This window comes from Globicephala melas, chromosome 5 (assembly GCF_963455315.2).
Source record: "Globicephala melas chromosome 5, mGloMel1.2, whole genome shotgun sequence".
NCBI lineage: Eukaryota > Metazoa > Chordata > Mammalia > Artiodactyla > Delphinidae > Globicephala > Globicephala melas.
In genome coordinates this window covers 104,479,563-104,494,946 of record NC_083318.1, presented here as the reverse complement: position 1 = coordinate 104,494,946, position 15,384 = coordinate 104,479,563, and the positions used below count along the sequence as shown (strand labels likewise).

Sequence of the window (15,384 nt, the reverse complement as noted above, 5' to 3'; positions counted from 1 at the left end):
GTCAGCAACCCACAAACAAGATGATAATCACAATTACAGAGATTCTCCCCAAAGAGCAAGGGTTCTGAGCCCCACATTGGGCTCCCCAGTCCAGGAATCCTACACCGAGAAGACAAGCTCCCAGAACTTCCGGCTTTGAAGGCCAGAAGGGCTTGGCTACATGAGAGCAAGAGGGCTGTAGGAAACAGAGACTCATCTGTTAAGGGTGTGTGCAAAACCTCATATACTCTGAGACCCAGAACAGAGGCAGTAGTTTGAAAGGAGGCTGGGTCAGGCCTATCTTCTGATCTCAGAGAGCCTCCCAGAGAGGCAAGAGCTCACCCTGGGGTCACTGATGCTGGTGGCAGCCATTGTGGGGAGCTCGTTCTACCACAAGGACACTGGTGCTAGCAAGTGCCATTTTGGGGTCCACCCTATAGACTATTAGTGCCAGGGGCTTACCTGCCCACCAGTGGGCTGGCAGCAGCTGTGTGCCCCAACCAGACCATGCAGACAGCCACATGGGAAGCCTACCCCACCCTGCCTGACCACAGCCACTGTGCAAGGCACAGCCTGGCAGCCAACCAGGCCAGGGGCCAGCCCTGCCTACCAGACCACCCACAGTACCCTTCCCACCACAACAGAAGGGGTCACACAGCCCACACAGGGGGTACCCCTAGAGTATACAGCTCTGAACAGGAGGGGAGTGAGCTGCTGGGTCCCACAGGATGTCAACTGCATAAGGCCACCTCTCCAAGATCCAGAAACTTAACCAACCTACCTGATACATAGAAATAAATACAGAAAATTGGGCAAAATGATGAGAGAGCAAAATATGTTCTAAACAAAGGAACAAGAGAAAACCTCAGAAAAAGAACTAAATGAAATGGAGAAAAGCAATCTACTTGATAAAGAATTCTAGGTAATGAACATTAAGATGCTCCACAAACTTGGCAGAAGAATTGGATGAACACAGTGAGAATTTTAACTGATAAGTAGTTAGAAAATACAAAGACACCCCAAACAGACCTGAAGATAAAATAACCAGAAAAAAAAAAAAAAAAAACCCTAGAAGTAATGAATAGTATATTAGATGATACAGAGAAGTGGAATAGCAATCTGGAAGACAGACTAGTGGAAATCACCCAAGATGAACAGAAAAAAAAAGAATTTGAAAAAATGAGGGTAGTTTAAGAGACCTCTGGGACAACATCAAGCGTACTAACATTCACATTATAGGGGTACCAGAAGAAGAGAGAAAAGGGCAGAGAACTTAACTTGAAGAAATAGCAGGTGAAAACTTCCAGGTAGAGGAAGTAGAGTCCCAAACAAGAAGAATTGAAAGAGGTCCACACCACAACACATTATAATTAAAATGGCAAAAATTAAGGATAAAGAGAAAATCTTAAAAGCAGCAAGAGAATGCCCACAGACTGTCAACTGACTTTTCAGCAGAAACTTAACAGGCCAGGAGGACGGCCATGATATATTTCAAGTGATGAAAGGATAAAATGTACACCACAAATGCTCTATCTGCAAGACTCTCATTCAGATTTGAAGGACAGAGAAAGAGCTTTGCAGACGAGCAAAAGCTTAAAAAGTTCAGCACCACTAAACCAGCTTTACAAGTAATGTTCAAGGAATCTCTCTAAGTGAAAAAGAAAAGACCACAACTAGAAACATGAAAATTAGGAAAGGAAAATTCTCACTGGTAAAGGCAAACATATAGTAAAAGTCGTAGATCAACAACTTATAAAGATAGAAGGAAGGTTAAAAGTCAAAAGTAGTAAAATCATCTATATCCACAATAAATAATTAAGGAATATACAAAACGAAAAGATGTAAAACATGACATCAAAAACATTAAATATGGGGAGGTGGAAGTAAAAATACAGGGTTGTTACAATGCATTAGAACTGAAGAGATCCTCAACTTAAAGTAATCACGTATATAGATACACATAGTTGTTATATATGAACCTTATGGTAATAAACCAAAAACCTTTAATAGATGTATACACACACACAAAGAAAAAGGAGAAAAAGAAAGGAGTCCAAACATAACACTAAAGAGAGTCATCAAGTCACAAGAGAGTAGAGCAAAAGAAAAAATGAACAAAAGAGAACCATAAAAATGACCAGAAAACAATGAACAAAATGGCAATAAGTACATACTTGTCAATAATTACTTTAAATGTAAATGAACAAACTGCTCTGATCAAAAGACAGAGTGGCTGAATGGATTAAAAAACAAGACCCATCTATATGCTACCTATAGGAGACTCACTTCCGATCTAAAGACACACACAGACTAAAAATGAAGGGATGGAAAAAATATTCCACATAAATGCAAATGAAAAGAAAGCTAGGGTAGCAAATGTACATCAGACAAGACAGACTTTATTTTTTTTTAATTTTATTTCAGTTTACTTTTTTATACAGCTGGTTCTTATTAGTTATCTATTTTATACATATTAGCGTATATATGTCAATCCCAATCTCCCAATTCATCCCACCAGCCCCCCCAGCCCCGCTTTCCCCCCTTGGTGTCCATATGTTGTTCTCTACATCTGTGTCTCTATAGACAAGACAGACTTTAAAACAAAGATGTTATTGAGAGACAAAGAAGGACATTACCATTTAATGATCAAGGAATCAATCCAAGAAGCAGATACAACAACTGTAAATGAATATGCACCCAACATAGGAGCACCTAAATACATTAAGCAAATACTGGTAAACATAAAGGGAGAAACTGACAGTAATACAGTAATAGTAGGGGACTTTAACACCCCATTTACATCTATGGCCAAATCATCCAGAAAAAAAAATCAATATGGAAACATGGCATTAAATGACACATTAGACTAGACAGATTTCATAAATATTGATATATATAGAACATTTCAACCTAAAGCAGCAGAATACACATACTTTTCAAGTGCATATGGAACACTCTTCAGGACAGATCACATGCCACAAACTAAATCTGAATAAATTTAAGATAACTGAAATCATATCAATGGTATGAGCAGAGAAATCAACTACAAGAAAAAAAATGAAAAAACACAAACACATGAAGTCTAAACAATATGCTACTGAACAACCAATGGGTCACTGAAGAAATTAAAAGGAAATTAAAAAAAAATTTGGAGACAAATGAAAAAGAAACACAATCCAAACACAACAACACAACAATCCAAAATCTATGGAACACAGCAAAAGCTGTTCTAAGAGGAAAGTTTACAGCCATACAAGCATACCTCAGGAAACAAGAAAAATCTCAAAACAATCTAAACTTATACCTGAAGGAACCAGAAAAAGAAGAATAAACAAAACCTAAAGTTATTAGAAGGAAAGAAATAATAAACATCAGTGCAGAAATAAATGAAATAAAGACTAAAAAAACAGAAAAGATCGATGAAAGAGCTGGTTCTTTGAAAAGATACACAATATTAATAAACCTTTAGCCAGACTCATAAGAAAAAGAGAAGGCCCAATAAATAATCCAGAAATGAAAGAGAAATTACAAATTAAACCACAGAAATACACAGGATCATTAGAGATTACTTCGAACAATTATACATCAACAAAATGAACAATTTACAATAGATACATTCCTAGGAACATACGATCTCCCAAGGCTGAATCAGGAAGAAACAGAAAATATGAACAGACCGGTTACCAGTAATGAAATTGAATCAGTAATTTAGAAAACTACCAACAAACAAAAGTCCAGGACCAGTAGGTGAATTCTACCAAACATTTAAAGAGTTAACACCTATTCTTCTCAAACTATTCCAAAAAATTGAAGATGAAGGAACACTCTGGAACACATTCTATAAGGCCAGCATCACCCTAGCAAAAAACAGGCAAAAACACCACAAATAAGTAGAATTACAGGCCAATATCATTGATGAGCACAGATGCAAACATTCTCAAAATATTAGCAAACTGAATTCAACAATACATCAAAAGAATCATATACCATATCAAGTGGAATTTATCCTAGGGATGCAAGGATGGTTCAATATCCACAAATCAATCAATGCGATACACCACATTAACAAACTGAAGAATAAAAATGATATGATCATATCAATAGATGCAGAAAAAGCCACTGATAAAATTCAACATCCATTTATAATAAAAACTCTCTAGAAAGCAGGCATAGAGGGGACCTACCTCAATATAATAAAGGCCATATATGACAAGCCCACAGTTAACATCATATTCAATGATGAAAAGCTGAGAGCATTTCCTCTAAGATCAGGAACAAAACAAGGATGTCCACTCTCACCACTTTTATTCAACATAGTTTTGGAAGTCCTGGCCACAGCAATCAGAGAAGAAACATAAGTAAAAGGAATCCAAATTGGAAAGGAAGAAGTAAAACTGTCACTGTCTACAGAGGACATGATACCATATATAGAAAATCCTAATGACGCTACCAAAACTATCAGAATTAATAAATGAATTCAGTAAAGATCCAGGATAAAAATGTAATACAGAAATCTGTTGTGTTTCTATACACTAATAACAAACTATCAGAAAGAGAAATTAAACAATCTCATTAACAATTTCATCAAAGAGAATAAAATACCTAGGAATAAATATAACCAAAGAGGCAAAAAACTTGTACTTTGAAAGCTATAAGACACTGATGAAAGAAATCGAAGACGACACAAACAAATGGAAAGATATACTGTGCTCATGGGTTGGAAGAATTAATATTGTTAAAATGACCATAAACCCTAAGGTAATCTACAGATTCAGTGCAATCCCTATCAAAATACCCATGACATTTTTCACAGAACTAGAACAAATAATTCTAAAATTTGTATGTAAACACAAAAGACCCCAAATAGCCAAAGCAATCTTGGGATAGAACAAAGCTAGAGGTATCATGCTCCCTGATTTCAAATTATACTACAAAGCTACAGTAATCAAAACAGTCTGGTACTGGCACACACAAAAAAGATACATAGATCAATGTAACAGAATAGAGAGTAGAGAAATAAATCCAAACTTATATGGTCAATTAATCTCCAACAAAGGAGGCAATGGGGAACAGATAGTCTCTTCGATAAACAATGCTGGGAAAAGTGGACAGCTACATGCAAAAGAATCAAACTGGACTACTTTCTAGCACCATGCACAAAAATAAACTCAAAATGGATTAAAAACTTAAATGTAAGACCTGAAACCATAAAAGTCCTAGAAGAAAACGTAGGCAGCATGGTCTTAGCAATATTTTTTGAATCTTTCTCCTCAGGCAAGGGCAAAAAAGCAAAAATGAACAAATGGTACTACATAAACTAAAAAGGTTTGGGGGCTTCCCTGGTAGCGCAGCGGTTGAGAGTCCACCTGCCGATGCAGGGGACACGGGTTCATGCCCCGGTCCAGGAAGATCCCACATGCCGCGGAGCGGCTGGGCCCGTGAGCCATGGTCGCTGTGTCTGTGTGTCCGGAGCCTGTGCTCCACAACGGGAGAGGCCACAACAGTGAGAGGCCCGCGTACCACAAAAAAAAAAAAAAAGTTTTTGCACAGCAAAGGAAACTATCAACAAAGGCAGCCTACCAAATGGAAGGAGGTATTTGCAAATGAACTACCCAATAAGGAGTTTCTATCCAAAATATACAAAGAACTCATACAACTCAATAACAACAAAAAAATTGAAAAATGGGAGGAGTACTTGTATACACATTTTTCCAAAGAAGACATACAGATGGCCAACAGACATGTGAAAAGATAGTCAGCATCACTAATCACCAGGGAAATGCAAATCAAAACCAGAATGAGATACTACCTCATACCTGTCAGAGTGGCTATTTTCAAGAAGATAATAAATAACAAATATTGGTGAGGATGTAAAGAAAAGGAAGCCCTTGTGTACTGTTTGTGGGATTTTAAACTGGTACAACCACTATGGAAAACAGTATGGAGGTTCCTCAAAAAATTAAAAATAGAACTACCATATGATCCAGAAATTCCACTTCTGAAGAAAACAAAAACAGTAATTGGAAAGATATGTGCACCCCTATGTTCACCACAGCATTATTTACAATAGCCAACAAATGCAAGCAACCTGTGTCCATTGACAGATAAATGGATAAAGAAGATGTGGTATATATATATACAATGGAATATTAATAGGCTTAAAAAAGAATGAAATCTTGCCATTTGCAACAACATGGATGGACCTAGAGGGTATCATGCTAAGTGAAATAAGTGAGACAGAGAATACAAATATCAAATGATTTCATATGTGAAATAAAAACATAAATAAATAAAATAAAATGAAAACAGACTCAACAGATACACAGAACAAACGGTTCACAGAGGGGAGTATGGTGGGGGTCGGGTCGGGTGGGAGAATTAGGTGAATAGTTAAGTGATACAAACCTCCAGTTATAACGTAAATAAGCCATGGGGATGTAATATACAACAGCATAAGGACAATAATATTATAGTAACTTTGTATGGTGACAGATGGTTAAAGGACTTATCGTGGTGATCATTTCATAAAGCACGCAAATGTCAAACCATTATATAGTGTTCCTGAAACATAATATTGTACATCAACTATATTTTTAAAGGCTTCCAGTGTGGCAGGCACAAACTGCTTTTTTGCCAGAAATATTAAAATCATTTTATGTATTTTTACAGTTGCCTAAGTATCCACTCTATTTTCTTATATTTCTGAATCAAAAGGCATTAAATAAACATCTCTTTGTTCACTATAAACACTGGATGAGGCAAATGTGAAAATCATTTGAAGAAATGTGAAACAGTAAAAGCAATTTACTTTTGTCAAAATAAGAAAGTGCCAAAGGCTGTTATAAATGGCAAGAAGGCAAACTTAGCCAATATATGCAAATATAAATGTAAAGGGGGGAAACTGAGCATAAAATTGTATTTGTATGTAACATATACATGTATGTAATGGACACATGTATGTACACAACACCATTACAAGAATGAAAAACAAAGATGAGGAGTAATTTAAAACAAAGCAAGAGCATTTTCTTCTATTACAATGCTTAACTTCATAACAATAAAATGTTAATATTGAAAGAAAAGCCCAGATCTGTATACATTTTATAAACATCCATAACTAAAACATTTCATACCTGTAAACATGGCGTGAAAGTAAGGACTACAGGCGGCCAGCACCACTCTGTGAGCAGAGATTTCCATGTCTTCAGCCACAATCGTGACATCACACAGCAAATTCTGACTGTTAACAAAACAGGGAGAGAATAATTTTAATAACAAGAGTAAGTGTATTGAACACCCTATGCAAAAATTTTATAGTAAAAGCCCAATTTTCTGAAGTTAAAACTAACTAAAAATTTCCATCCTTAAAAACAGGATACCCAAACATGAAGAACATAGAAAACAGTCATGACATAGGCCAACATGCCTTGGCCCTCACTCAGAATCCTGCCTTTGTTTAATAGAGAAATCTTTCCAAACTTGATTACTGATTTCTCAACCTAATATAAATTACTGGCAGCAAACCATTAATGGGGTGTAAAATGGGAGGCTGTTTGCATTAAGAACTGCATCAGCAGAAGTGGCAGATGGTGGTATGACATGAAGATAAAGACAAAATAAAACACATGGAGAAAACTAAATTGGGTCAAAGTATCAAAACTATACAGACACAGAAAATGTCCTGGGTCATCAAGCAAAGGTAAAATTACATTCAACTACACCTGCTGCTTGAAAGGTGTTTGAGCATTTGAAGTCTAACTTAATCAGAACATTTTCCCAATGCAAAATATCTCATTCTTCAAGGTCAGAAAATATTATCACACATAAAATTAAATGTAATTTTAATGCTGTGCCCTGTAAGTTGAAGCACAGGTCACGATGCCATATGAGACATCAGGCAGGTCACGTGTTAGACTCAAGAGGTGGCCATCACTCAGCTGTAGTTCCTCCAGATCAGTGTGGAAAACTGACAAAGTCTACAGTCTGCTCTGCGCAGATAAAATCATTCTGCAATTCTATGAATTCCATGGGTTCACAAGTTAAGCAGGGGGAAGTCAGTGGTGTTTTCAGGAAGGTGTTATACAGGAGCTCCACCCGCATGTATTATTTCACTTAGACCCTACCAAAACCTTATGGGATCCATGTTATTGTGATTTTTACCCTTAAAATGTATAGCTGGGGAAACCAAGGAAAAGATGAATAAGAAGTCTGAAGTCACCACTAGTGGCAATGCCCGGATTCAAATCTATGGAGTCTGGCTCACAAAACCATCTAAAGCTATGTGGTTTTAAGACTTGTTAAAGCTTGAATAAAACAGGGAATATAAAGAAAGAAACAACGCCCAATTATTATTTGACATACTGTATACTAGAAGCTATTTTTTAAAGTTCTATATATAGTTTATAAAAGAGCCGGTTTTAGTGGGTTTTTAGCACTACCACTACAAGAATAGTTAGAAAAAATCAAATTCAACAAAGTCCTGCAAGATTATCTCTGCCATTAAGGAGACTAGCAGGAAGGACTGACAATGCAAGGATTACAGGACAAAGTGGAAAGCGCCAGAGTGAAGATGCTAGGGGAACAGGGGAGCATCTAAATCAGACTAGGGGTCAGAAAAGGTGTCCTGCAGCTACTGCCCTTAGCCGAGTTCTAAACACAAGTAAGTGTTAGCTGGATGGAGAAGGACAAGAGAACCCCACACAGAGAGAACAGTAGATGCTGCTGGACAGAGACATGAAGCAGCAAAGCACAACGGGGTGTGTGGCACAAGAAGCATGGGCAAGAAGGAGAAGAGGGATGCTGGGGTCAGCAGGGCCATCCAGGTTTCCTACGGTGACCAGGTCATCTGGACACAGCTCAAACGTGAGTCAAGTGCATCTTTATGTCTATTTTCCTTTTGTCAATAATCCTTCCTAGTGCTCTGGTTTCAAGATGGAACATAAGTGGAATTACACTTGAATGCCTCCAAATCACATAATTGATTACATTCAACTTCAATTATAATTACTCATTGATCCAAATCTTCTAGCATAACACCCGCTGGCTATCACATAATTATCTTGGCCTTCCTGGCTTATTAGCTGATGTTAGTTAACTAATAGAGTAAAAACACTGCCAAACCAGTATGCAGCCACACCCTGGGTTAGGTCACGTGGAGCCTAATGCCACATTATAGATCAAGGACATGCTTAGTTTTAGTGTTCAATTTTTTATCTTTCTGTCTCTAGCAATAACATGTTTTTAAAACAGCACTCACAGACTAGAGAGATTTGACCAACCTTCTTATCATTCAGCCAGTGTGTGTGTCTGTTGACTCTGGCCCTTACCTCTTCATTCCAAGTGTGCATGCTCACAAGAAGTTGAGTGACTTTAGGTGACGAGGGCTACAAATAAAATCCGGCAATAAAAATAACAGAAACTTGTTTTAGCAGCCCATACCCAAAGTCTACATGGTGAGTTTATATTCCTATTATGTGAAATCTAATGAGGGAATGGACTATAGAAGGAAAAGTCTTTCAGAATAATGGTATAAATAAAGTTGCTACTTAGCAAAATCTGAATTTATTCACTCATTCATCAAATATCTAAAGTGCGTACTGGGCACCAAGGACTATGTCAGTTTACCACAGTAAACAAGACAATCTCCATGATAGCAAGGAGTTAACAGTGGAGCTGGGGAAAGAGACAAGGTGACAGGTACTTACAAAATGAATTGATAGCTATTAGGGCAAGTGTGCGGTGTTTGAGTACACAGGAGACAGGTCAAGCCCAAACATACTGGAAAGCTCTGGAAAGAAAACTGCTTCTAAGCTCAAGTCTGGAGAATAACAGGAGTTACACAGGCCTTATGTAAAACTCAAATGACACAGAAAAAAAGATAGGCACTCATCTCCCAAGTGAAACATCATGAAAATCGGTCCTTCTCAAGAAAAAAATTGCTTTGAAAATGAATCATACCCAAATACATCTAGACACCCTTTGGTTTTCTGATATCAAAGGAATGGATTCCTAAGACTAGAAAACCCTATCACTGCTGTATATACAGAAGCCTCCCTTAATCATGGTGGATACATTCCAAGACCTCCAGTGGATCCCTAAAACCACAGATAGTACCGAAACCTATATGTACCATGTTATTTCCTACACATACATACCCATGATAAAGTTCAATTTATAAATTAGGCACAGTAAGAGATTAACTAGTAATAAAATATAACAATGATAACTATACTGTAATAAAAGTTATGTGAATGTAACCTCTCTCTCGAAATATCTTACTAAACAAATTTAATGCCTTCTCTATCTTAACTAAGCAATTATCATGCCCTGTGGCTGTAACTTTCATAGTTTGAGGTGCAAAAGCAAAACTAGCATAAATTTCTTTTCCCTTTTTCACTATTTCACAGATAGAAGATTCCTTCTTACCACAGATCTTTAGCATCCTCAGCATATGATTTTTTTTCTTTTCTTACTAAGTCAAGAACATTCACTCCTTTCACTTACAGGAAGTACTTTACAGCATATCTTTGGCACATCTGAATTGCCAGCATCACTTCTCCTTTGCTTTGGGGCCATTATGAGTTAAAATAATGGTCACTTGAACACAAGCACTGTGATACTGCAACAGTCAACCTGATAACCAAGAGGGCTAACGGCCGGGACACACTGGACAGAGGGATGATTCATGTCCCAAGCAGAATGGAGCAGGACAGTGAGATTTCATCACACTACTCAGAACAGTACTCAATTTAAAACTTATGAATTGTTTATTTCTGGAATTTTCCATTTAATATTTTCAGAGTGTGGTGGACTACAGTAACTAAAACTTTGCATAAGGGGGACTAATGTGTATCTTCTTAAAGTAAAATGTGCCATTAGGCTCTGAGATATCTAAAATAATTGGTAGTTTCACGATACAAGAATTTACTTTCTACTGGAAGTGGGGGTGGTGGAGAGATTACATCGATAGCATCTGTCCACCTTTCTTCCTCAGGTGCCAGGCTGTGTGAGATCTGGAGGCACCTCCTGTCACATGGAGCAGAATCAGAATAACCGCCGAGGTGCTAGGCTGCTGAGACGAGCTTTAGCCAGACTCCACAGAGCAAACACAAGCCACAGCCTCGGAATGTGCCCAAAGGCATCTTTGGAGCAGCATCAGTGTTAGGATAAAGAAACAAGAGCAAGACAGAAAAAGAAGTTAGGCAAGAGGTCAGAAGCCAAGAAAGTTAAAAGCTAGTGAGGAAGCACAGGATGAGCCAGATGCGGAGCTGCTGATCAGCTACTTCATCAGGTTCTGGCTGCTCAGAAAGTAGGGAGGTGGGGAATGAAAGCAAGCTGTTTTAAAGGTGAAAGGCTTCCTGATCACTGACTTAAATCAGTTATATTTAACCATATCTCCAAAAATTGATAGCGTCATTTACAGACAAGAGAGATGCAACCTAGCTAAAATGTCAATAATCTTGAAGAGCAACACAACTCCATAACAAGTGTCACCACCATCACCTTCTTCATCTTAAAACAATGATGGTTTGAATTTGAATTTCTGTGGCAGTGAAGCACAGGGAAAACCTAGCTGTTGGGCTTACTAAGGTTCACCACCACAATTAGAGCCCTGAAAAACAGCACAGCCCCTTCAACAGATTTGCACCTGCTGAGATTTTCTAACAGGAAGCAGGAAAGGATGACAGTCAACTTGGAAACTCGTATGAAAACCTACTACAGTCAGTGATTTAGAAACTGCCTTAAACTAGAAAAGGATCTCAGAATAGAGAATTTCACATAGAATCAAGAGAACAGAATGACAGGGAAAAGTGACAAAACCAAGCCACAGGAAGATGTGGGGGGGGAGCACATTACTGAGTATTTGTCGAGAAGGGAAGGTAACAACTCCAGATTTGAGGACTTTTAAGAATACTTGGTCACAGTTGAGAGGAGGCGAAAAGAATAATTAGAAATAAAGTGAAAGAAGATATGAGTGACAGGGAAAAGATGATGGGGAGGAGGCAAAATGGAGAGATGAGGATTTCAGAGAGGGGAAACAAATGGCAGGAGTGAGTTTCTGAACATGTGTGATAAAAGCTCGACTACATGTAGAAAATGGAGAATATGTACAAAGAAAACTTCCTTATTAAAAGTTACTTTTTAAAAAAACTTGGTGAAACAAAACATGAGCTAGATACTCTTAGCTATAATAATTTAAAAGAAGAACAGCCAAGGTAGCATCTTCCAATTTTCTGACTTAGGAGGGGATGCTGAAGGCAAATCCTGAGGCAGCACAGTACCCCACACCAGGAAAGAGAAGACAAAACAGAAGCAAATTCATTCACTACCATCCATTCTTCACATCTTTGAAATGTTTAATGGTTTTATCCATGCTCAACAAACACCACCTAATAAGAAATCTATCACAAGTACTTAAGATACACTGTAGAAGATTACCAGTTAAATTGAGAACATTAGCTTCAAAATGTCTCTTAAACTTTCTTAAATAAACAAGTTTGCTTGATTTAGGGACCCTTCCCAACTGCTCTGTCCTTCAAGGAATGTTTTATATTCTATTTTAGTACAATATAAAAACAAAAGAAACTGACAACGTTTTACTACAGAAATATATATACATAGTGATAAAAAAAATTCACACCCTGTGTAATTTCCTAAATCTCTTTCAAAAACAGTAATATAAAGCTATGAAAAGGTAGTCTCACTTCAGTTTGTTGTTTAATTCACTTGCTACCTAAGCAACAAAGTACAAACAACCAAAGAAGAGCCACAAACTCAAAGTTTGCATAGATGCACAACAGATATAATCCTAGTAATGATCTGGGTCCACAATGGCTAAAAGTCCTGGGGGAAAAATACAATAAGCATTCCCTTAAGAGAGGGATCCAGGATCTTCTGTTTAAATTATCTTCTGGAATGTAAGAAATGCTATTGTAACTGAACAACTAAATGTTTATGGCTTCTGTGTGATATATAGGCAAACATTCAAACTGCTTCATAAGACTTATCCTTGCTAAAAAGTTTCAACTCCTAAATGCAACTTAAGGATCAATATTAGCTTTCTTCTAAACAAATAATAGGTTGGCCCCCCAGTAATGCTCATTGGAACTTTTAAAATTCAAGTCCAGTCTTATCCCATATCCTAGAAAACAGACTTTTTTTAAAAAATTTATTTTAAACAAAAAACATTAAATCTGACAGCTCCTTTTTGGGTCATCTCAAAAAGCTCACGGTGTAATGTCCTCAAGCAAATGTGTGTCCGGGGTACAGCCTGCTTCTCTGTCTGCTCCACAGGCCCAATACAGTGTGTTGCATAGAGTAAGCACTTTGTAAAGGTCTATTGCTTTGATTTTGAAAATGTCAGTGTGTTAGTGCTTTGAAAAACTCCTCCTCCTGCCAAGCCATACCTAGGAAATGTACAGAGCTGAATTCCCCACCAGAGATGTGTTGCTGTACAAGATTCCCCTTTCACTATGCTGCCAGGCTGTTTCTCGACATCATTAGTCTTATGATGCTACACCCTTTCTCAAAAACCTTCACTGATTCCCACTGTCCTTGGAATTAAATCCCAATGAATCACATTGTTTAAGTCTGCCATAATTCTGACTTTTTCCACAGACTCCCCAGCATGAACTCTTCTTGATTCACTTTACCAAACAGGTTACATTTAGCCCATCCCTAACTTGTGCAATTATCCAGATCAGGAACTGCCTTTCCTCTCCAGTCCTTTTTATGAATCCTACTGCATCCCTATCAGGCCCAACCGAAACCACCTCTATGACTTTCTCTTGTGAGAATCCTTTTCAGGACCCACATTTTGCACACGATATTCCACCACCTCATCCTCTTCTCTACATCTCCTGCACAATCAGTTCACTCGAAAGGCAGGGGCCACGTCAGACACTGGTTCTGGCTCCCACACAGCCTCTGGGCGTGCTAGCTGACTTCAAAGGAGAATCAGGTACTTACAAATACTTGCTGACTACACTGTTTAGAAGTGACCACAGGGTTTTTAAAACCAATAATTGCAAGTTATTCAAACTCGTATTGGACTGGGTCATAGAGCTATATCTGGGCCTCCTGTCTGAAAGAAATGAAAAACTAGTTTAAAGAAAATGTAACATTCCATTTTTATAAATTTAAATTATAATTCTTAAGTTAAACTTAAGTTATAATTCTATAACTTGGGGCTTCCCTGGCAGCACAGTGGTTAAGAATCTGCCTGCCAATGCAGGGGAAATGGGTTTGAGCCCTGGTCTGGGAAGATCCCACAAGCTGAGGAACAACTAAGCCCGTGCGCCACAACTACTGAGCCTGCACTCTAAAGCCCGCAAGCCACAACTACTGAAGCCCACGGGCCACAACATTGAAGCCTGCACGCCTAGAGCCCGTGCTCTGTAACAAGAGAAGCCACCGCAATGAGAAGCCCGCTCACTGCAACGAAGAGTAGCCCCCGCTCGCCACAACTAGAGAAAGCCCGTGTGCAGCAACGAAGACCCAACGCAGCCAAAAATAAATAAATAAATAAATAAAATTTATATTAAAAAAAAATTCTATAACTTAAACTTTACAAAACTCCTGCCCTCCTATTCCCATAACCATACCTTACACCAAGTATAATTGAAAGAAAAGTGACTTTTACTTCTAAAATTTCTCTTTCATTAGCCAAAGGTTAATAACAACACTCTCTAGGGTACAGCTGATATTCTACCTATTAGAGGTGACAGCCCAAGAGCAGAATGGAGAGAAAAAGGAAGTTCTCCCTTCCCAGAAGTCAGGAAGCCACTCTCAGCTACCTATTTCTGGCAGCAGGAAGTTGACACAATGACAGGAAATAACAAAAGGTTTTCAGCTGTACAAGGAGTAGGTTTCTTCAGAGATTTTGTTTGTTTGTTTGTTTGTTTTAAGAATTACTGGGACTTGTCTGGTGGTGCAGTGGTTAGGAATCTGCCTGCCAATGCAGGAGACACGGGTTCAATCCCTGGTCCGGGAAGATTCCACATGCCACGGAGCAACTGAGCCCATGTGCCAAAACTACCGAGCTTGCGCTCTAGAACCCGCAAGCCACAACTATGGAGCCCACGCTCCTAGAGCCCGTGCTCCGCAACAAGAGAAGCCACTGCAATGAGAAGCCCACGCACTGCAACATAGAGTAGCCCCCACTAACCGCAATGAGAGAAAAGCCTGCGCACAACAACGAAGACCCAACACAGCCAAAAATAAATAAATAAATTTATTTTTTAAAAAACAGAATTACAGGGCTTCCCTGGTGGCGCAGTGGTTGAGAGTCCGCCTGCCGATGCAAGGGACACGGGTTCGTGCCCCGGTCCGGGAAGATCCCACGTGCTGCGGAGCGGCTGGGCCCGTGAGCCATGGCCGCTGAGCCTGCGCGTCCGGAGCCTGTGC

At 38.6% G+C, this 15,384-nt stretch overlaps 1 protein-coding gene across 2 annotated transcripts in view; it reads right to left on the bottom strand.

The window, feature by feature from the left end:
* KLHL2 (kelch like family member 2) overlaps positions 1–15,384 on the bottom strand; it is a 125,005-nt gene that overhangs the window by 91,499 nt on the left and 18,122 nt on the right. For both annotated transcript variants that reach the window (XM_030847063.2, XM_060299640.1), the window contains exon 3: positions 7,113–7,219. In XM_030847063.2, coding sequence (XP_030702923.1) covers positions 7,113–7,219 — 107 coding nt within the window. The remainder of the gene's footprint in view (positions 1–7,112; positions 7,220–15,384) is intronic.